Consider the following 23,622-nt stretch of genomic DNA (forward strand, 5'->3'; position numbering starts at 1 on the left):
TTAATTTTTAATTCAAAATTATTATCATTAATTAATTTTAGACTTATTTATAAAATTTTTATCTGCTTATTAAGTATTAGTATTTATCGTTGCATGTGTCACATGTAAATACAAAAAAAAAGTTATATAAAAAAGTTTTGATATTTAGATTTTTTCATTTTAGAAAAAAATTAAAAAATTTATTTTTTGAATAGAAGGATAATGCACTAATCACTTAGAACCATATAATTGAATGCTATTTACGAAGTTCTGATTTTATCTTTTAGCTCTTCATTTTAATGAAAGGATGCTTTGGATATTCATTCATAAAAGAAAAAAGAAAAGACTTTCACTAGAAAATCTTAGACCTTTTTCCTCCTTCCCTCTTGAACTTAGTCTCCAATCCTTCATTTTTGTAGTTCAATCTCCCTACTCCTATACTTGTGTTCGTGTAGTTGAAAAGCATAGTACGTGTATAAATTTTTTTTAATTCGTAACTTTCAAACGTCAACTTCAATATCATCTTAGCTGATTCAAAAATTAGCCGGTAAACATTTAATTTTTTATTATACTTGCATAGATGAAAAGTACATTCCATGCATAAATTCTTTTAAACTCATTAGCTCTAAATGTCATTTCTGATGACATGCTAACTGATCTAAAAATCAGTCTGCAATCGCTCATTTTTTTTTATTACACAAAATCATAATGTGAAGGATAGGGGTAGACATTGAAGATTATCACTACCTTTCAGATAATCTTGGTGGTCACAAAGAAAAGCAGGGTCCAGAAAATTTTGAACCAACTTGCTCTTCAATTTCAGATAATCATTTGACAGACAATTTTGCACTGGAATGGCAAACTCAATCAGAAAAATAGGATGAAAGGAAGCTTTTTTTTTTTTTTTTTTTCTTTTGCTAGAATTTAGACCACATAATTCATAGTTATCCATAAGCACTCACATAAATCATATACGGAAAGCTACATCTCACAATCTTTTAAAGCAGATAACATCTCTGATGGATCCAGATGGTAAACTTCACTCTTGCTTGACTGCTACCTTTTTCTGCATTTGCTAACAAAGGAAAAAGTGAAAGAAAATGATTTTTTTATAACAGCAGTACAGCCTAGAGATAAGGATAGAGGTTGCAGGTATTAAGACTTAAACCCGAGCCTACTAGATGTCACTTCTTAAAGGTAGTTACATGATCCAACTGAGCTGCAATATAATTCCTGCTATAAACCCCAAAATCTTTCAGCGAAGGTGAAGGGTAAATTTGGTTTAAAGTCCAAAAAGTATCATATGAACAAAATATAAACCCTTCCTCTCACTAATCCATGTAAACTACATGTCTGTAAGAAATAACATATCAATGACTCCATATGTAATTATATGTTATCATTAAAACGATGCCATGGTGGCTGATGTCCAAGATTTTTTTTTTTTTTTGGAACAAGAAATTGAAAAGAAACATAAATGATAGTCCAAAAGCATAAATATCCAAAAGATGCTTTCCACCAAGAAGAGGCAGATAAATTTAGAAAAGTTTTCGAAACATAAATATGAGGCCACCTAGTTTCAAATTCTATAAGAACACTTGCATGATTACTACCGAAGTATTTCTTTGCAGAACAAGACCTCTAATTCTGGGATTCAGTAGCCTCCTTTCTCTCTATCAGTTTGACGAAATTGCGAACAATTGTTTTTCCTTCAGAGGTTATGATGCTCTCCGGGTGGAATTGAACACCCTACAGTTTTCAATCAATTTGTACATGAAAGTAAAGTTAATTTGGTGAGCATAAAAGAAAAGTAAAGAGAGAAGAACCATATCTAACAACATGGCTGAAAAAAGGGGTTGTACATATAATTCGAAAGACAAGTGGCAAATAAGCATACAAATCAAGGAATTCAAAAGGCTTCCTAAAGCCACTGCACAAGGTTCTTTTTGGGGTCCTTTCTTTTCCTCTGCTATCTTCTGTATTAATTGCAGCAAAAAATGACAAAAAGCACTGGTTAAAAGTTTGATGTATACTCATCATCTCAAAAAAACCATCTCAAGGAGCTCCTTAGGACTTGTTCTGATGGCACCTTTAGATTATTTTCTCTAACAAACTGGCAAGCATGGGATCAACTTATAAATAGGAGGTGTGTGATATTAATCAAATTATAGGAACTATCTGACAAAAAGAATGCAATTCTCCAAGCATTGCTGTCATTTAATGTTCAATCAACTACAAAACTTTCATGGTTTTAGGATCTAATAAAGGTTACACAAGGAGAGCACAAACAACCAGCACTACCCTTTTGTGATGCTCATAAAGGTACCATATCCAAGGAGCTAGTTGGAGTGCACATGTTGACAACAGCTACAATTGCCCAAGTTTGTATGGTGTTTCTATCATACTAAATAATATACTCCAATTATTCTAGACAAGGTTATGTAGGGTTGTCTTGCCAAATAAATCGATTAGAGGTTTCTCTATTCGTGTTGATTCATCAATTTTAATTAGGGGCAGGGACGGAAGCAAGTTAAGATGATAAAAGGATCACATAGGACCTAAGGTAATTCGGAAATACTATACAATATAATTACTTTAATTATTACAGTTAGAAGGATTGTAACTAATTTTCGTGAAGAAATCAGTTCTAACACATCAAACAAATTCCTACAAGCCAATTAGTTTGTAACCAATTTGATGGTAGGTGTATCTTCTTATTCAACAAGTCATTGTGCTAATACATTACAAGTTAAAAATGATGGCAGTCTTTACCTGTAGATGCTTATATACTTTGTGCCGAGCAGCCATTATCAGTCCATCTTCTGTCCAAGCAGTAACCTCGAGTGCTTCCCAAGGAAAACTGTCCTTTTCAATCACGAGGCTGTGATATCTTCCGGCTTTGAAAGGGCTTGAAAAGGCACAATAATAGTAAGAATTGCTAATAATGTGAGGTGTAACTAATGGAAATAAATTGAAAATTCTTTAACTTGAAATAAATTAAGAGATGCTTCACAAATGTCTAGCATTATGCCCTAGGATAGTAGCATAAAAGGAATATGAGGTTTTGACCAAATGTGTGCAACAACAGTATATCACACCCACGTGGGTGATGGGGGAGACAGTGAGGGCGTTTGCAAAGAGAGAGAGTTTGATTTTATTTTCTCAATATGAGCATTGCAAATTGCTAAATAGTGATTATATACCCTTAGGAAATAGATGCTATATGCTATGTGAAATTTATATGATCAGCCTACTTTATACGTAGTTTAATTGACTCGCTGCTTTTGCCACCCCTTTCGTTGCCAATCTCATAGCTAAACCAAGTTCAGAAAGCGGCATGATGATTTTCATAACTAAAATATAAATTTTTGTAATTATTAAATGCTAATATGAGATTTTAATTAAGTGAAGCTTTCTTTTATACCACTTTAGTTATTTCCATGGCCATAACAAACTTGGAAATCATTACCTACATATTTATTTAACAATGCACATTATGTGTAACATGCTGCATTGTGTGAACATCATAGCTAAAATGCTAAATAGAGTTCTACTGACTTTCTGACCCTTCAAGAGTCGAACCAGAGATCTATTACATTGATAAACAAAAGCCTAGAGGAGGTAAAATACTTTGTTGAAGACTCAATAATGTTTCTCTTGAGGGCATAGGAAGAAATAGTGAAATTTGAACTCTTTGAAGTTAAAACCAGAATATTCATAACTTTTATTTGTCAGGACTATCCTACACATCAAACTCGAGTGGTATAATGTCCCCCTCCCCCTTCTTCTACATTGAGGAAGACTTTTGAAACATTTGATTGTTGAAGAATCAAGGCATAGGTAAGGTTAGGTAATTACAGCTCTAGTGGTTGACGGAGATGAAAGAGAAAGGAGATAAGGTAGAGGGGATGGAATTCGATGTTAACTAATTTGTTTGATAGAAATTTGTTTAATAGCACCCTATCCACAATTTTGCCTACATAGTATATAAATTTTCCTAAAAAATGAAACTTGTAAACAATCTCTAGACTCGAAAGGTAAAAAGGGAGCTCAAGAAACAATCTCTTTAGAAACAGATTTGAACAAATTGATAGTTTGACTGCATATATAGCACATACTGTGAGCCCAGTTTAAGAATTATAAAAGTAGAATCATGTCAGAAGAAGTAATACATACTTTGACAATCCAGTGAGCAAGCCATCTTCCCCCTTCTCATCATAATATACGAGAGAACTTTTGCCATGCACAACGCCATAGGGTGAACGAACTATCTTTCCTGCATTTTGCAATGAAGTCAAACAGATTATGTTAAAATCCCAATAAGGAGCTCATCTTCCATGATAAACATACACAAATATTAATTGGTCTCGGATCTAGCTTTCCTAGTATAAGTATTGACATAATATCGAAAAGGCAGAAATTAACATGAATAAGAGTCACTTTCCTATTATAAATATTGAGATAATATAGAAAAGGCAGAAACTAACATGAATAAGAGCTACTTAAGGTATCCTAGAACCCTCACCTCCAAAAGCCTCCCCGATGCACTGCAAACCCATACAAACACCAAACAGAGGTACAATAGGTCCAAGTTCCAAAACTGTTTGCAATGATATTCCAGAATCTTGGGGTGTTCCTATATAAAGGATAGAAAGTTTGTAACGTGCTTAAATATAACAGATTATTATGTTTCATTTATTTATAGTGTAAAAAAAATAGCAAACTATTACCTGGACCAGGGGAGATAAGCACTCCTCTAGGGTTTTTCCTACAAATATAACAAGAAAAATTGTCATTTATTGAATAAAATCTTTAGAGATAATATGTTAATAAATACTCATTTACCACCCAAGTGACCCTCATGTTACACAAGTGGATTAATAAACAACATTGCACTATAAAAAGGTTAGTTCTTACCTTTTCAACTCTTCTACAGTTAACTCATCATTTCGATAAACCTCAAAGTGACATCCAAGCTCTCCCATATACTAGAAAATTACAGGTAAATTCAAAGGATATTCAGTTCTTACTCAAGAATGCAACTTAGAAAAAACTAAAAGATCAATTAAACAAAAAAGTTCAAAATAAAGAAGATGCGACATTCAAGTTCCGTAAATTCTTTAATTAACTCTTATTACTCCTTTCATAAGGGGACAATCCAATGAATCGTATCTGCTTAGAAGGAGAAAGACCAGAGCCAAGTAGGGATGATTCCCTACATTGGAGGCCAGATGTCATTCTATTGCCTACTAGTCGGTTTCGCAGTGCTTACTCTTTTCAGAAAAAAAAAATCACTTTTGATTGCAATGGTGGTAATCTCTGTCCAAAGAATTTGAGGTACCATAAATATAAAAAATTGGCACATAGTATTGATTTTCATTGGTCAAGACCATCAAACTGAGTAACCTCCAGTATCAAAGATACCAAATTGAACTCACTACACCATAGGAATATTTATTACTTTTGAAATATCATGTTTCTTATTGATACCCTCAAACCACATTTGCTTTCAATTTACAACCATAGCCATAATAAAAATACAATACTTTTATTGAGGTAAAATAGTTATGATGAAGCACCTCATTTCAAACGCAAAATCCTCCCCTTGAAAAGGAAGAACTAGAATTATACCAAAAACAATAAATTTTCAATTGTAAAAGAAATCATTTCTAGACCACAAACATACATGCATACATACATGTGTATGTATCTTATCTGATTTCTTATAAGAAGAAACAAATCTAACCAGTAGATTTCTTCCTATTATACTGGTCTTAATCGGGTTTCTCAACTTTAATTAAATTATCAAGTCTTCCCTCAATCAAAATATATTCTCTCAGATACAAAGTGCAAAGAATTTCCAACGAGCCTGCCAACCAGTAATTCTGTTTTCTGTTGTTTTCCTAAAGATTTGTAGGCAATCAAACAGCATTCCAGAGTCAAGCTTTAAACCATATGGAAAATTAAGAGAAGGCAAAAGATTGGACAAAGAAAAGACACAAAATTTTGAACATGCAATCAAACCTGGCAAAGATTGTAGGTGAAACTATCATAATTGTCAATGACGATAATGGGATTCTTGCTGTTTTTCTTATTCTCCAAAACTGAGGAGGCTGAGTCCGATACAGCAGATACCAACCATACTTTTCCAAAAATCCCAGTTCTCTTTTTTGGCAAAAAACCAACCCCTGCAAAACAAAACAAAACAGAAAAAGAACTGTCTTTGATACTCTTTACACACAAAAAAAAAACCCAAAAAAGATAGAGAAAAAAGAGAGACTTGATGGAGGAGAGAGCATGGATAGGCGAGACAGAGATGGGTTTTGAAGGGTTTTAGCAGAAAGTGAAGGTTTTGGTTGAACCAGAGATAAATGCGTCATAAAATTAGTTCCCATTTTTCTTCTCAAGAGAGAAACAGAACAAAGAAGTGTTTCAGTCTTTCCCGGAGAATCTGCTTTATAAAATTGAAGTTGTACGATGTCCTTTAATCTTTGTACAGGGTCATTAGTTTGCTCCTGAAACGGACAGTTGGAAAAGAGGTACGGATAGCATTGTAATTGGTCTTTATATTTTTATGAATGAGTTGTCAGATGCGCCATAGCTGTTCCTTCTAATTTTGGTTATCCCAATATGAAACCCTATTATTAAGAAATCTGGAATGGATTTTAATCTGGGTTTTCGTGAAGAATTGATACTAATCAGGTAGAAGACCAAATTTCAATTCAATCGAATTGTTTTAATTAAAAGATGATGTTGTTTCAAAAATAAAAAATAAAAAAGACGATGCTCACCTAAAAATATGAATTTAAAATTAAAGAAAGATAAAATTATTTAATATAATGGCAAATAAAATTTAAAAACTTAGGGTTAGAAGGTCACTACAAATTACATTAGGAGACAATTCTTAATGAAAATGCATTTGGCTTAATGGTATGATCAGAAACTTAAAAATTATCTTTTTCAAACCGAATAAGCCAATGATTTTTTTTTTATTGAATTGATCTTACCCATTTTTTAAAACACTGCTCGTTATCTTAACTAGATTTTTTAAAAATATATTTATTTTAAGTTAATTCTCAGTTTTCATGTGTGAAAGATAGAACACAAAATCAGTATCAATCATATGAGGTACCTGTTTAAGGTTTGTTAATATCTACGTGCAGAAATTGAGACAAAATCTTTGATCTTTGATTGTGGCAAGATCTTCCTTTTCATTTTTGTGTTGTTTTTAATGAATAAAATGTGTGTTCAAAGTAAAAGAGGAGACATTAGTCATATTTATATAAATTTTTTTGTGAAAATTTTAATTTATTTTAAAACTCTTTTATTTAATTATATATTTGATCGAAAAATACATTACGTACTTAAACGCTTTTGAACCTTCAATCTCAAAATATTAATTCCAATAACATACTAACTAATTAAAAATATAACCGACTATTTATATAAAATTTAAATATAGCTCTATTAAGGCTTTTATTGTGTTAAGATCTATACATTCAGCTTAATTATGTTAGTCCAAATAAGACATGAAAAGCTCGAAATTAGATTGATCATTCCAACTTAATTGGATTTAATTGCATGTTTTTTTTAAGACTAAATTTATTAGCTCCTTTTATAAGCCAAAATTTTAATTAATGATAATCTACAATTATGAAAAAAAATCTAACATGTATATCATAACTAAATTTTGATACATCCAATCATGTGAGAGGAAGAGAAAGAAAGGAAAATAAAAAAGAAATGAGAAAAAAACAAGTGAAAGAAAGAAGTTAAAATGTTAAAATTACCAGTAAAAATTTATATTAAATGCAATATCAATATATAATATTATATATTATCAGTGCATTACAAATTTTTACATCATTATTAACAAAATTAATATTTTATAAATTTTAAAAATAAACATTTTTAAAATTAAATATTTAATTATGTTAAAATAAATTAATGATATGATAATTTATGATATACTAATAATATGTAACATATACATACTATCAACACATTAAATATAAATTTTTAACAATGATTGGATGAGAATGTGAAGTTAGGTTTAATCTCTAGTCATTATTCTTTAGGTATGGTACTATTGAGTTAGTGCCTTTTTTGTTTTATATAAATCTAACTTATATAACTTTAAAACAACTTTCTTATTCTATATTTAGTGATTTTCCTTCATAATTATTATTAATTATTGTTTTCTTAATTCCACAACAACCAAAGTAATTCAAGTATCCAATTTAACAAATTTTAATCTAAGCATGAAACTGAGTACATTTGCCTTGTTTAAATGGATTTAATTATATCTAGTAACTATAGGAAAGTTTTCCCTAACTAGAGATGATCATTAGAGAGATGCTAAGAAAAAATCAACACTATAAGCTTTAAACATTACTTGACAAACCTTAACATGAATATATATATATATATATATATAAAGAAATATAAAATTTAAATAATATTGTTGTATCATATATTAATACTTGCAATTATCCTTTTCTTACAATTTTAAATTTGGTCTTTTTTGTATAAAAAATAAAAATTATAGATGAAAAATTATAGATTACGTATGAATTATTAATGTAAAATTGTCATCGATGCAATCTTATTATTATAATTATATAATAAGATGAGAGAAAATTATTTATCATAATTATGCAACTTCAATCTGATTCAATAAGCTTCCAAATCTATATAAAAATAAATCATATAATCAAAATCATTACAAAAAGATACAACTATGTGGGAACTTAATGGAGGGTTTTACTTGACGTATGGGATGCTAACATGAGATTGTCAATGGAACTATCAACTATCTTTCAAGGTATAAGAATAAGGATAAAGCTTGGCTTAATGGAAGTTGAACTCCACTTTTATTCAAATATCATGCCATGCTGATCTCCATCTCTTGATCTAATGGCTAAGGAGATTTTATAAGCACATAAAAATCTTAATTTCGAGTTATGATCTCCCCCCATTTCTTTCTTATAAAGGCCATGCCTTTCTTTGAATAAAAAAAAAAAAAAATTATGCCATGCCACGAACTCTTGGACATAAGAATATGATGCTAAGGGTTGAAGTTAACCCTATCTTAGCCCAAAATTGACAACTCTATGGTATTCCTTGCAAAGTCAAAAGTTTATAATTAATACCATGATATTTACCTTTAATGGTAAGAAATTTTTTTTAAAATTTTGAGATTTTAAGTTTAGATCTAATTATGTGATTTGATTGAATTTTATTTTGAGTTTTATCTAATTAGATGTTAGTTGTTTTATTTATTTGTTTGGGTTGTTTAATAATTTTTTGTATTAGATGTAACGATTTGTAATATGTATATTAAAGTGTTTGAATTTTTTTATAAAAAAAGTTATAGTTTGAAAATAAAAAAAAAGACTGTAAATGTTACGATTTGAATTTTAAATTTATTAGATAAAAAGTTATATGAATTAATTGAGTTAAATTTTAAATTAATTTTTTTGATTTTAATGATTATATATATTTTTAGAATTAATCTCATAAAAATAATTTATCAACTGATATTAAAATATTTATTTTTTTGGAAATTAAGAAAACAATGTTTTCTTGAATTAATTAGTATAGACACTCATACAATTAAAGATACACAAATCTTTTAGGGATAATAGTCCATTAAGTTCTTAAAAATTTATAAAATTTTTAATATCTATATTAAAAATATTTAATACAATAATTAAATATTTGTACGTTGATCATAAATATATAATTAAAGAAACATTAAATGTGAAATAATTTTATTATTTAAATAAATATTAAAAAATATAATATATTATCTAAATTATGAAAGAGAAAAAAACAAAAATAAAAAAGTACATTTTAAGATAAAAAATAAGTACAATTATAAATTTAAAAAAGTAATGCTTTTAATTCAAGCTTTCAAAAAAAGCAAAGGTTAATATATATTTATTAATTTATTTTTTGTTATTAGGTGAGATGATTTTAGATTCGATACACTAAATATAATAAAAAATTTATAATAACATAGAATTTTAATTTTGAAAATAAAATAATTTTTTTAATTTAAAATACTATAAAAAGGGATGAATTTTTAATTTTAAAATTTTGATTGAAAATTTGTTACTTTCTTATATAATCAGATTATTTTAAATTAAATATAAAAATTAAATATTCATTATCAAAATTAAAAAAAAATTATTAATTCTCTCGATCCAAATATCATTAGAATGTTATATTTATTTAAAAAAAAACTAAATAACCTTATTATACGAATAAGTAAATAGAGTTTCAATTGAAAATTTTTATTCCAAAACTTAAAAATTCAAAATCAAAAAAAATATTTTTCATTGATTCTCCGCGTAAAATATTTTATATTTTTTTAATGATAAAAGATTTTAGAGTTTCATCGGTTTATATTTTTTAAATTAAATAAAATAAATTTTTTATATTAAATTACTTTTCATGATTTTTTAAATAAATTTAAATTCAAACAATAAAAAAAAATTTTTTTGTATCACTTCATCATTGTTTTTACTCTCTAAAAACCATAATTACCCTCAAACGAAGAAGAATATTCTTTTGTGGTTCGAATGTCGATGATCGATTTATCCGCAATAAAAAAGAAAATATAAAAAAAAAATTGGGAAATGAAAGAAAGGGAGAAAGGAGAAGGAAGGAGATCGTCTGGATTTTAGTCACCATTTAAGACCATACACATGCGTAATCAATAAGCCATTTTAGCTCTTCTTTTCTTCCGTAAACCCAAACCCTAAATCTCTCTTTTTAGTTGTTTTTCTTTTGACACTCCCCATCTTCACGTCACACTTTTGTTTCACTGTATCCTCACACGTACAACACACAACAAAAGCAACGACCCCATTTTCCAGATCTGACTAAACTAGACCAACCCCCATTTCCCATTTTTGCTTTTGTTCCTTAGCTACCCATTTCTTCTCTCATTGTGAATCTTTTATTAGATCGGCTTAAACCCAGAAAAGAAGGAAATAAAGAACACCACTTGTTAAATTTTTTTTATGGGATTGTTTCAAAGTTGAATTATTTTAAGTTACAGGAATTTTGTTTGTGATTTTACGTGATCCGGTTGGATTTTGTGGGATTTAAATTAATTAGATCTGGATTAGGGGTATCTTAATTTATATATGTTGTTTTAGTAGTTTGGATTTTTTTTGATTGGTAAGGGAGTTTTTATCAATGGCAATGCCATCGGGGAATGTGGTTTTATCTGATCAAATGCAGTTTCCTGCTTCTGCTGCTGCAGGAGCTGGCGGTGGTGGTGCTGGTGGGGCCGTTGGTGGCGGTGGAGGTGCAGGAGGAGAGATCCACCAGCACCATCACCGGCAATGGTTCCCCGATGAGCGTGATGGGTTTATCTATTGGTTGCGGGGTGAATTCGCAGCAGCCAATGCTATGATTGACTCACTTTGTCAACATTTGCGTGAGGTTGGGGAAGTTGGGGAGTATGAAGCCGTCATATCTTACATTCAGCAAAGGAGATGTAATTGGAGCCCAGTGCTTCATATGCAACAGTATTTTTCGGTTGCTGAAGTTTCCTACGCGCTTCAACAGGTCGCGTGGAGACGAAGACAAAGGCATTATGATCAAGGGAAGGTGGGGGGAAAGGAGTTTAAAAGATCTGGCATTGGATTTAAGGGGCATAGGATAGAGGTGGCTAAAGATGTGCATAATTCTGGGGTGGATTGTGATGGGAATTCGTCTGCTACCGCTGTTTCGGAGAGAAATGAGAGAGGGAGTGAGAAACTTGAGGAAGTTAAGTCGGGTGGTGAGGTAGGGAAGGTGGAGGATAAGGGCTCAGCTGTCACAGAGGATAAAAAAGGTAACTACTTGGTTCATATTTCTTTTTTTTTTTTTTTAATCTGTTTTACTTACTTTGTGGTGAAGGTCGAATTCATTAGTGAATGATACCTGGTATTCTGTAGTGTGTTATGTTTGGTTATTGCCTTATTGGTCTGCGATGGAAATGATTGAAATTTGTATTTCTAAAAGATTTTGAGTGTTGATATTGTTGACTTAGGAACTATTTACTTGCTTGTAAAGCATGGTGTTGCTACATATGCTTCTTTCTTTGATTAGGCATCTTATCCGAAACAAGAAAGTAGCCTTTTGTTGTTTCATAGAATTTATATCGGGTTTGAAGGATTTTAAAGGAAGCTTTCTTATTTGGAAATTGCTATCGCATTTTCTATTTCCACTTTGACCTGAATATGTAATATACCTACCTAATCAACAATTGCAGTATTTTTCTTGAACAATTTTGTCTGAAACTGGATTTATGTATAATTACTGGCGGGCGTTTTTTTTTCATCCGAGAGTGGTGTGGTTTGAGATGGGTGAAAAAAATTTCTGAGACATGCATTTAATGACTTATTCACATTCTTGGAGAGGATAAAGTTCATTAACTTATTACCAAATTTGCTATTAGTTTTACGGGCACATATCGCAATTTACTTGATGTGATAAATAACTTAAAAGTTTTTCATATTGTGCAAAACATTTGTTTGACATTTATCTTCAAAGGTATCCCAATACAGTCTTGCTAAATTTCGTAAGAACTGTGTTATGGAATGGGGCATTTTTTATCAGTGCATAAGGCAATCTTTCTGGTTTTAACTTTAACTCCAAGGGATTTTTCATTTGCTCTTGATGGAGGTTCTTGGATACATTTTCAAGCTTTTCTTAGCCATGCCACATTTTATAATAAGTACTTGATGTTTTTAAGAAACACCCATTAATTGTAAATACGTATTGTACTTGGCAATTGATGTTGTGAGACTTACATTCCTTTTCTTTGGGCTTTGAACCAAGATGCTGGTTCTAAACCTCATGCTGATAGCAGCTTAAAAAAGTGTGAGAGTTCGAAGGAAACTACACCTGGAAATTTAGAAGCTGGAACTGAGGATGTAAATGGTGGATGCACATCATGCTATAAAGGTGCATCCTTCTACTTTGGTGACGGGTTGATTTAGCTCTTAGAAGGTCCTGAAAGTGGAAGCTGCACTATGTATGAGTATCAGCTGCTGTACATTTAATATTCACTAGATTCAATTTTTTGGGCTAAGACTTAAACTTATCCAAATTTATTTACTTATATATTCTAGAAAAGAATCCTTGCTTTCCTATTTAGCTCGGAAGGGTGAGAATAAACTAGGTAGGGTATTTAGTGGTTGCACCTTAGATTCAACTCCTGCACCATATGTTGAACGCTTGAACTCAGATATTTCAGTTTATTTGAATAATTCCTTAGAGTTTTGCATTTAGTTTCACTGTGTTTTGTTATATTAATTTTTTATTAATGATCTTTTAGAGAATGATTCACATTCCTCCCACAATCAGAATGAAAGGCAGAATCTGGCTACCAGTCCAAAAACTTTTGTTGGTAATGAGATGTTTGACGGAAAGATGGTAATTCTTAGTAACTTTTATTATGATGTTTTGTGAAATTCTGGATGGACTCATACTGTCTTGCTTCTTTTTCCCCCTATTCTGTTTATACCTCTTATGGGCCAGTGTTTTTGTTTTAAGGTCAATGTGGTGGATGGGCTAAAATTGTACAAGGAATTGTTTGATGAGAAGGAAGTTTCAAATCTTGTCTCATTGGTAAATGATTTAAGGGCTGCAGGGAGAAGAGGACAATTTCAAGGCAAGTTCTCTTAAAAGTTCCTTTCTATTTTTGGTCTAGCTAGAAGGAAGTAATTTTTTCCAAATTGCATTTGATCCTTGGAAGCTTCTAGTTGTTTCCTTGGTTAATTTATCTATACTCTATATGGAGTCAATTTCTCAAATTTCTAAAGTGGTAAGAATACTGAAAAGAAATCAGGATGATCATTGCAAATAGAAGAAAAGTGCTTATTTAGTTGTATTATATATGCTTAAACTGATTTACCTATTTAGCTTGGAAGAATTTCTTAGCTGTTTTTCAGTTAGACTTGTGCTTTAAATGCATGCCATGGACATTGCCACTGTTTTGACCATATAAGTGACTAGAAAAACAAGACTTGTCCTTATTTTAAGCGATCTAGTTTAGTGTGCTTGCTGACTTTTATGAATGCTACAAGCTTCTAATCAAGTAGAACTAGACCATTGTCATTTGATATAGGTCTTAACGTTGAGCTAGATGAGGTTTGGGTCAATGTAATATCATGCAGTTTAGAGATTCAGCTAGCTTCTTTTCTAACCTTCTTTGCATCTAGGGTTCTATTTGTTTATTTATTTTATATTAATCTTACAGGCTTGTACTGAGCATGCTACTACTTTTGTAATCAGGTAGAAATGGGGATGTAGATTCATGTTGGTTCCATTATTGCATTTTGGTTTCTCTATTATGATTCTTTCAAATGAGCCTAGAATTAACTTCCTGGGATGAATATCATGAGTACATTGTTTTTCAATTATCATAATGATGAGAGAAAGGAATATGTAAAAAACGGGAAAACAACTTGGTGGTGGGCTATACTCAGTTTCCTTGAACCACTTGTGTGGATATAACTTTGCTTGGTTTTTTGTATTAGAAAGATAGTCTTTCTAGATTCATTTTTGTGATTGTTTCTACTCTATCACTGTTATCATTGTAAGTGATTACTTGGCATGTTAAATATTAGTGTCGTTTAACTTGCATGACGCATTTGGTTTTGTTTTGTGAGCTAGACAAATATAGTGAAAAAAAGACGTATGCTTGGAGGCCAAACCTTTGAATTATAAGATATGCGGGCATGATTATTTACTTTTTCTTGATAATACTGCTTTGTGCCTGCATGTCAATTGACTGGTAAACGTTTATTTTGTTGTATAAACCCTGGCCTGTAACTTGGCTCTGCACTTTTGAGTCCCTGTATTCTTATAAATACTGTCTAGGGAGGCAACTGCTAGGGACCATTCCAGGGATGGTTGAACATGTTAGTACTTCTTTAGCTACCATGTTGTTAATATATATATTTTTTAATTTTTGCTTTTGTTTGTGTCCTACAATCAATTTCTGTATTGTGTAAGAGGAATGGATAATTTTGCTCATGCTTTAGCTGATTCTGTTCTTTTAATATCTGGTCAATCTTTGGAATTACTCCAGTCTGTTAGTGCATTTTTTTGGATGCTGAATATTTGTAAAATTAGTATCTTTGCATTCAAATAAGTAATAGCTGAATTGCTATATGACAATTTACAAGAAGCAGGTCAGACATATGTGGCTTCAAAAAAACCCATGAAGGGACATGGCCGAGAGATGATCCAATTGGGCTTTCCGATTGCAGATGCACCTCTAGATGATGAAACTGCTGCAGCAACTTCCAAAGGCATGTTTCTATGACGAGCCATCCCTTCCTTGACTCCTTCCCCGCACCCACCCAAACACACACATGCACACAGAAAGTAATGAAATATATATTTAATTTTGACTGAAACATTTTTAAAAATTTTTAAGTAACAGATGATTTTAATTCCTTTCAAATTTGATTGAGCTTTAGCAGATCGGAAAATAGAAGCCGTTCCTGCCTTGCTGCAAGATGCTATTGAGCGTTTGGTCGACTTGCAAGTTATGACTGCAAAGCCTGACTCTTGCATCATTGATTTCTATAATGAGGTAGGTTAACAAGCTGCTTCTGGTGGTTTTGCCTAAAATGAGCTTAAGCTTTAAGGCTGATGTTATGGTGGTTTTTTTTTTTAACTTCTAGGGGGATCATTCACAGCCTTGCACGTGGCCACCTTGGTTTGGAAAGCCTGTTTGCCTCATGTTCTTGACTGAGTGCGACATTACTTTTGGAAGGGTAATTGCAGTTGATCAACCTGGGGACTTTAGAGGCTCTCTAAAGCTTTCTCTTGCACCTGGGTAATTATTTTACTGTTTCTGTGGATCCTACCACATTCATGACCCTTCAATGTGCTTGGAAAATGGTGCATGTTTAGAATTGAATACTATGTATATTTTTTCAGATTACTTTGAGCAATTTAGCTATTAAGTCAATCCTAAAATTAACTCGTAATAATGCTTCCAAGGTATAGAGTTTGCACTCTATTAGATTAGCGATGACTAATAGAAGGTGTTTCCTCATTGAGTTCCATTTTATTTTCATTTTTCATTTCTTATTCCTGAGATGGTGTATTTTATAACTATCTTGCAGATCTCTCCTTGTGATGCAAGGAAAATCATCTGATTTCGCCAAACATGCACTTCCGACTGTCCGAAAGCAACGCATACTTGTAACCTTTACCAAGTATCAACCAAAGAAATCCATGAATAACAACCAGAGACTTCCTTCACCTTCAGTTTCTCAGTCACCATGGGGTCCGCCACCTAGTAGTAGATCACCCAATCATTTTCGACATTCTGCTGGTCCCAAGCATTATGCAGCAATGCCAACAACTGGTGTAATGCCAGCCCCATCAATTCGGCCACAAATTCCACCTCCAAATGGTGTTCAAACTTTATTTGTGCCCAGTCCAGTTGCTCCTGCAATTCCTTTTCCTGCTCCAGTTCCCATCCCACCTGGTTCAACTGGGTGGCCAGCTGCTCCTCCAAGACATCCTCCACCCCGTCTACCTGTTCCTGGCACTGGAGTTTTCCTACCTCCGCCAGGCTCTAGTAATTCATCACCTCAACAGTTGTCGACTACTGCAACCGAACTCAACATTCCCGTTGATGCAACTTCCCCACTGGAAGAAGAGAATGGTTCTGGGAAACCTCATCATCACACAACTTCTCCCATGGGGAGGCTAGATGGAAATACTCCAAAGCAAGACTGCAATGGGAGTGTAGATGGAATTGGCAGCGGGGGAGCTAAGATGAAGGAAGAACAACAGTTTGCTGATAATAGTATCAAGCAAACCTGCTAGTGCAGTTTGGAAAGAGAGAGAAATGGAAATTCTTCAAGGAAAGGAGGTAGGCTGCGAACTGCAATGAGTTTAAAGCAAATGTAAAGAGCGGCAACATTCCAGACTTTTGACATTTCATACCAGCATGGGGGAACAGAGGGAAGGCAGGAACTTCTAAGTCCCCTCTCTTGTCCTTTTTTTTTGGTTGTCTTGTTATGTAAACTCTTCAAACTGGGTGGAAAACTCCATTCTTAATTTAACTTTGCTTCTCATTAATATCTGGTTTACAAGTTTTCTTACTCAGAAATGCTTTAAGAAATTTACAGTGCGGGAAAGATGCAGGCCACTTGGTTACCTGATGAAACAAGTTATTTAATCTCAGAGAAAAACACATAGCTATGCTGAATGATAAACAGAGAACAATTATCATATGACAAAATAATTTGAAGTTTGGATTAAAATCTGAAAACTACAACGACGTTATCTTTGAATTGATGATTTGCCTAACAGAATCAACATACCAAAAAAATTGTAAGAAAAAAAAATTGACCCTAATCTGATTGGGCTTATGCAAAAAACTGTGTCCATTTCCTTATATAATCAGATTGGGCCACTGCCCATATTTTCATACCTTTAGTAGTAGGGTGAAACAAACAAGGGAAATGGAGATCGAGCATCCCAGATTGATTTTGCATAATTTCCTGACAGAAGAAGAATGCAAGGTTAGACCCAAATTCCCAATCAAGTTGTTCATCGTTTTATCAAAATCATTTTGAGGCTATTAATTATTAGAGATAATAATAGTAATAATTGAAGACTTGAAAGTTTAAAACAGGAATTGGAGTTCATACACAAGAGCTGTAGCACGGTGGGTTACAGGCCAAACGTATTTTCAACAACACTTTCTCATCTCATCGCCACTAATTCTGCTCATCTTATCCTCCCTTTTCTTCCCCTCAGAGGTCCTTAATCCTTTCTTTTTCTTCTTCTGGTTTTTTTTTTTTTTTTAATAAAATTTCATTTATTATTAATATTTGCTGTTGAAATTTGATATACAGATAGGCTGAAAGAGAAGGTAGAGGAGATATTTGGATGTGAATATGAGCTTGTTACGGAGTTCACTGGCCTCATCAGGTTCTTGTTCTTTTTTGTTTGGTCAAAGGGCAAAACTGATCAAACCATTTTGGCCTGAATTTTAGAAAATTAAAAGTTACAAACAATTGTTAATTTATTTGGGTAGTTAAACCTGTGTTGCATTTGCTTGTTTATTCACTTTTCTGTTGATTAATGTAATGATTACCATACATCATATATGTTGTAGTTGGAGCAGAGGAGCAAGCATTGGCTGGCATAGTGATGATAACAGGCCCTATCTCAAGCAACGAGATTTTACGGTGTGTGCTTTATTTTTTTGGGAAATACTAATGTCCCTCACATTTAGTCTTTTGTTGTAAGTCCTGCTGAGGGTGTTTTCTATTTTGTCCAAAGGCAGTCTGTTATTTGAATAGTTATCAAACGGATTTCAAAGGTGGACTATTTCATTTCCAAGATGGGGAACCCAAAACAATTGCGCCTTTGGTTGGAGTAAGTGCAGCTGTTACATGTTTTCTTAAGATATGTTTCTCTCAGTAGTATTTGCTTGGTAATGCACAATCATGAGTCTAGCATTTCAGGAATGGTTGCAATTGATACACGATTTATTTATTAAGGTCACAGTAAATCTAACAACTGAGCTAATATCTCTCCTAGAGTTAGGCATTCTAATGCACATGAAAAAAGATATATGTTTTTAAGTATTTGGAATGCAATCATACTGTAAGTAATATGATTTTGACATGGATCTAGCATTATTTAGAACTACTTTGGGCAAGTATTTTTGCAGGTGTCACTTATAGGACTTAAATAAGGGGTAGAAAAGGCCTAGGTTCTGGAATGTTTGAGTTCCCAGTAATGAGTAAAGGAACATGATGAGGTCTGAGTGCCTAATTTCTGAGTTATAACTTTGCCTCTGTATAGAATGCATTGGTTGCTGAGATTATCTTTGCATAATGAAAAATAACATATATGGAAACTTCTTCCTTTGTGACTCATCTTGACTTCAGTGAAAAAGCAGCCATGTTCCATTTGATTAGAGAGCAAGGCTAGTTATAGCATGTTTACTCAATAGTTTAAGATAACATTTGATTGGTACTCACTGAGTTATTGTATATCAGGATGCTGTGATGTATACAGCTGACAGCCGCAACACTCATTCTGTGGATGAGGTAGTTTCAAGATCTCACTCTCTCTCTCTCTCACTCTCTCTCTCGTGGGTGAAAATCTAAAAAAAAAAAAACCTATCCAATGCTTCTATTAAGGAAAATGGATGCTATTAGGGGTTCAATTCTGCATGTCTAGCTGCTTAGTGCTTAGGCTTGATAACAACTTCAAAGTTAGATTTTCAAGCTTGCATTGGGCTATGTTCTTAGTGAAAATTGACTTGTATATGTTTTCCGTTCCTTTTGAGTCAAAAATTTGAGAAAACTCAAAACTATAATGTAAGAGGTCAGAAAGTAATTTCAGAAAAAAAAAAAAGAAGGGTGTTCAGAAAATAGTGTGCTGGAATATATAAACAAGAGTGCTTCAAACCATAGCTTGTTTGCTTCCGTATTTTTTAGTTTTACCGTAAGTTTTTGTATAAGAGTTCTAATTATGACTTCGGTTGTTGTTAATGAAATTCTAGATTGAATAGATTTACATAAAAGCCATGAAAAATGACTCAGCCATGTGTTCTGAAGCTCGGTTAAAGTCATAGTTCTTTTTAGACTTGCCTTCTTCTAACAAAAGTGATTCATGCTTAAGCTTGACTAGGGTATAAAAATCAAATAAAAGACTGAAACAAGCCAACTATCTATTTTTGTTGAAATGAAATATGATGGAAATTATGGTGGCTTTTCTTTATATTCTCTCCTGCTTTCAGATATCCATTATTTGTTCTGTGTTTGCATGCTATAACAATGGTAAATAACTGGAGAATCGTTCACCTAGTGTGTATTAGATTAGTATTTTATATGGTGCCTCGAAGGAGCTTCATGCAAAAAACAAACACCTATTAATTTTTCCCACGTATAGTCTCCTTTTTGTCTAAACTACAGCACTAGCTTTGGCCTGTGGTTCTGGACCTTGTTTCAACTGCCTTTCTTCTAACTGCATTTTCTGGTGCTGATATATTAGATCGTTTGACAGGTAACTGATGGAGAACGGCTAACACTTACTCTATGGTTCAGCCGTGATAGTTCCCATGATGAGGATGCTAAACTTATTCCACTACTCGCAGAAAGCCTCTTACACAAGTCTAACAATGTTCCACAGTCATTCCTACCTGTGCCAGCATCGGATAATATGTATTGGTTTTTTCCTAATCAAGCTTCTCATCAAGACATGGGATTTGATATTCGCTTGGGAAGATTGCATGCTTTTGGATTTGATGTATATTATTCCCAAGACATGAACTTTATCTCAGACTTATCTGAACTGCTCATGGAACCAATGCAATTAGTAAGGCGAGATCAGTTGCTTGACCATAAATTTGTCAATGTTCTGCATGCACTTCAGGTATTCTTACCGTTGGTATTTAAACTTATGCTTTGTTAATTATGTGCATTAGAATAATCAGATATGATCATATTTGAATTTATCCATAAGATTAACTTAGTCTCTTATTGCAAATCCTAAAGCCGTTTTCGCTCATTACTGCCCCATTTACTGTCTCTCCAGATTATTTCCATAGAAATTGAGGTAGCAACTACTACACAAAGAACCTGTAGGATGACTGTTACTTGATATGAGATAGTTGTCTTAACTTCTAATGATTGCATTGAAGAATTGGTGTCCTTAGTTCAAGAATGGCAATTAAATCATTTAATTTCATTAATATAGCTGATGCATTGATAGTTGTCTTAACTTCTAATGATTGTATTGAAGAATTGGTGTCCTTACTTCAAGAATGGCAATTAAGTCATATAATTTCATTAATATAGCTGATGCATTGAAAAATGTGCTAAGTATACTTTCTTAATGAGATGATATTTTGTGAGCTATTTCCTAGCAAAAGAAAGAGAGACATAAAAGAAAAAGACAAATAAAAGAAAAGATCCATATCCTCTTTAGCAATTGCCTGGAATACAGTTCTTTAACGAATTCTTCATATGGTTGCAATGGCAAATTTTGCTTTGCTGAGATACTTCTGAGTGCAGGGGGTGCAATAACCTTGACCGGATCATTTGCAAATTTCTTTCAGCGGATCCTTCTATTAAAATCATCCTGATTGTAACCCAAGTCAATCGCTATTGATGAACAGGTGGTGCAATTTTATTTTTGGAAAGGGTGCAAATCTCAAACTTTCACAAGTGAAGTTCAATTTGGCAAGGTGGTACAATCATCGCAATCACAACGCGATAAAATTAGTCAGGTTAATTCTGTTTTTCTGAAGGATACTAAACTGGAGGAGACTGTTTTTCGAAGTGTGGAGCAATATTATTTTGATTCAGCCACTTTTTCTGCTGCAATCACTGCATGGGAAGATTATTCCTGCAAGTTACATAAAGAAATATTAATAAGCTTGCCACAATGGAGAGCTCATCAAGCTATATACAGGGTTCACTTTGATGTTTCTTGACTCTTGAAGAAATTTAGTTATAGATCCCTGGTGATCTTGTGATAAATATCACTATTTTTTAGCTGTTTGAATTCTGAGATTTTATAGCTCAAAACTGTTTGGCCCTGTGAACAAATATTTACATATGATTCAATGTAACAGTTAAGATCATCCCATGGTGACTGAACAACATATCTGTAGTTGTCTATACTTTTTTTTTTTAATAGCAAATATATATAAAAAATTATCTCATTTATCAAAGACATTATTTTTTTTTATCATACAAAAACAAACAAATCAAAAACTACATAGATTATTTGAGTGCAAACGTAACTGACATGAAGTCAGTAAGCTGAAAAGTGAAAGCAGTGGTCCCCTTTGGTATAATGCCTATGGAATCTGCATAAAGTTCACTAAACTTTGGCAGGGCAGGACGGGCCTCACATGAATGGGCACGCTATGGCCAAGAAGATCATCCGCCAGGGGGTACTATTGGCCGACAATGGAGAAGGATTCTTACCAACATGTTCGGAAACGCTTCAAGTGTCAGGAGCACGGCAATTTCATCAACACCCCGGCCTCCGAACTCTACTGCCTCACCCTGGCCCTGAAACTATTTGGGGCCTCGACGTCATCGGGCAAATCAATCCAAAGGCATCAAACGGGCATCGCTTCATATTGGAAAAAACGTCGTTGGAAATCATATAATCAAAAGTTAATTAATTATACGGTGTTAATAACAATCGTATAATTTATTGATAAAATATTAAAATTTTAATTAAAATAATTAAAAATATAATTTTAAATAAAAAATAATTAATTATATCCCTACTAATTACGTCATTTGCAGAACTTAAACATATTTTTAAGAAAGATAAATTAGACCAATGATTTTTATTTTGCGGCAATTTTTTAAACATCGGTTGGTGAGAAAGCAAGAATTTTATACAAAAAATTATCATATCTTCTTTACCAAATCTTGCCCTTTCTCTCCTCCTTCCGGCACTTTTGTTCTAAGATACCCAGCATGGGATCAAACTTGCAAATAGTTATGAAATTTTAGGATAATTATTTAATTTAAAATTAATTGATAATACGTGAAAAAATTATTATTATATTCATATACGGTCGGTCATAAAATTTTAACATAAATTTGTTTACTCTAATCAATTAATTATTGTTTGGATGATGATCGTGGATTTGTCTATAGGTAGCTTTTGCATCCCAATTTCGTGCTTCCAGATCAAAGACCAAGCAATGAATATTAATCCACACAAATTGAAGTTGGTGGGCACTCTTGAAAATATAAATTCGAGCATTTCATTTATAATCATTATAATGTAATATAATTAATTAAAATTTAAATTATGTGAAATTTATCAAAATTTAAATGAAATTTATAGATAAATTTTTATATAATTCAAATCTTTTATCAACACCGAGTTTTCTCTTTCTCCGAACTGACGACCACAAATTACGCATGCACTTAGAATTAATGTACCAAATATCAAGATTAATGTACGGTTAATTAAGGAAAACCACCATATTAATTAATTAATTGTAGTGGCTAAATAGTAGTAAATATTAACTTTGAGATTATTTTTTTTATTTTCTTATATTTAAAGTTATCAAGATTTAAATATTAAAATAATTAAAATTAAAAATACAGCTTTATAACCACAAATCGTTGGCATTTTTCTGTTTGAACTTTGCTATTTGCATTTTGGCTTCATCCCTTCCCTGCTTCAATCCAAAATGACCCAATGCAAGAGTCTTGGAATAGATATCCAAAGCCATATAAGGACTTATCCTCCTACTGGCATTAGCTGGTCAATGTTAAATTAATATATTAAGTTTCGATTGAGATGTAAAAATTAATCGAATTGAATTATATATTTTTATTATTTTTTATATATTTTTTAAATTTTTAAAAAATAAAAAATATTATTATTATATATAAATTTATTTACATATATTAAAAATTTTATTAAAATAATATATAAAAACACAAAAATTAAAATTTAAAAATTGATAAATAAAATCAAATCTAATCGATAAAATTTGATTTAAATCGGATTAATTTAAAAAAAAATCAATTTTAATTTAAATTAAAATTTAAAAATTTATAATATTATATATTATTTAAAAAAATTGAATTAAATTCGATCTAA

The 23,622-nt window shown here is 32.1% G+C and overlaps 3 protein-coding genes across 9 annotated transcripts; 2 read left to right on the forward strand and 1 right to left on the reverse strand.

Moving 5' to 3' along the window:
- Window positions 1-1,353: 1,353 nt before the first annotated feature.
- Window positions 1,354-6,559, reverse strand: LOC111282821 (anthranilate synthase beta subunit 1, chloroplastic-like). The gene is made up of 8 exons (XM_022871082.2): window positions 6,260-6,559; window positions 6,004-6,167; window positions 4,897-4,967; window positions 4,710-4,747; window positions 4,505-4,615; window positions 4,156-4,255; window positions 2,752-2,887; window positions 1,354-1,728 (listed from the first exon to the last, which is right to left on the reverse strand). Exons 1-8 carry the CDS (start codon window positions 6,372-6,374, stop codon window positions 1,621-1,623), a joined length of 843 nt encoding a protein of 280 aa, XP_022726817.2. The 5' UTR covers window positions 6,375-6,559; the 3' UTR covers window positions 1,354-1,620.
- Window positions 6,560-10,617: 4,058 nt separating this feature from the next.
- On the forward strand, window positions 10,618-17,091 carry LOC111281459 (RNA demethylase ALKBH10B-like). 6 transcript variants are annotated; one of them, XM_022869198.2, is made up of 8 exons: window positions 10,618-11,830; window positions 12,820-12,945; window positions 13,319-13,416; window positions 13,537-13,654; window positions 15,174-15,299; window positions 15,474-15,586; window positions 15,678-15,832; window positions 16,125-17,091. In XM_022869198.2, the coding sequence occupies exons 1-8, from the start codon at window positions 11,188-11,190 to the stop codon at window positions 16,834-16,836; spliced, it is 2,091 nt and encodes a 696-aa protein (XP_022724933.2). In that variant the 5' UTR covers window positions 10,618-11,187; the 3' UTR covers window positions 16,837-17,091. The 6 variants fall into 6 exon arrangements, with proteins under 6 accessions (XP_022724933.2, XP_089616721.1, XP_022724937.2 ...); XM_089760595.1 differs by having other exon boundaries at window positions 15,177-15,299; XM_022869202.2 differs by having other exon boundaries at window positions 15,180-15,299.
- Window positions 17,092-17,406: 315 nt separating this feature from the next.
- On the forward strand, window positions 17,407-21,622 carry LOC111281460 (2-oxoglutarate (2OG) and Fe(II)-dependent oxygenase superfamily protein). 2 transcript variants are annotated; one of them, XM_022869204.2, is made up of 8 exons: window positions 17,407-17,537; window positions 17,651-17,777; window positions 17,874-17,949; window positions 18,137-18,209; window positions 18,304-18,399; window positions 19,029-19,079; window positions 20,041-20,409; window positions 21,155-21,622. In XM_022869204.2, the coding sequence occupies exons 1-8, from the start codon at window positions 17,478-17,480 to the stop codon at window positions 21,470-21,472; spliced, it is 1,170 nt and encodes a 389-aa protein (XP_022724939.1). In that variant the 5' UTR covers window positions 17,407-17,477; the 3' UTR covers window positions 21,473-21,622. The 2 variants fall into 2 exon arrangements, with proteins under 2 accessions (XP_022724939.1, XP_022724940.1); XM_022869205.2 differs by lacking the exon at window positions 19,029-19,079.
- Window positions 21,623-23,622: the final 2,000 nt, after the last annotated feature.

This window comes from Durio zibethinus, chromosome 5 (assembly GCF_047325235.1).
Source record: "Durio zibethinus cultivar Kanyao isolate XHJ-2024 chromosome 5, ASM4732523v1, whole genome shotgun sequence".
NCBI lineage: Eukaryota > Viridiplantae > Streptophyta > Magnoliopsida > Malvales > Malvaceae > Durio > Durio zibethinus.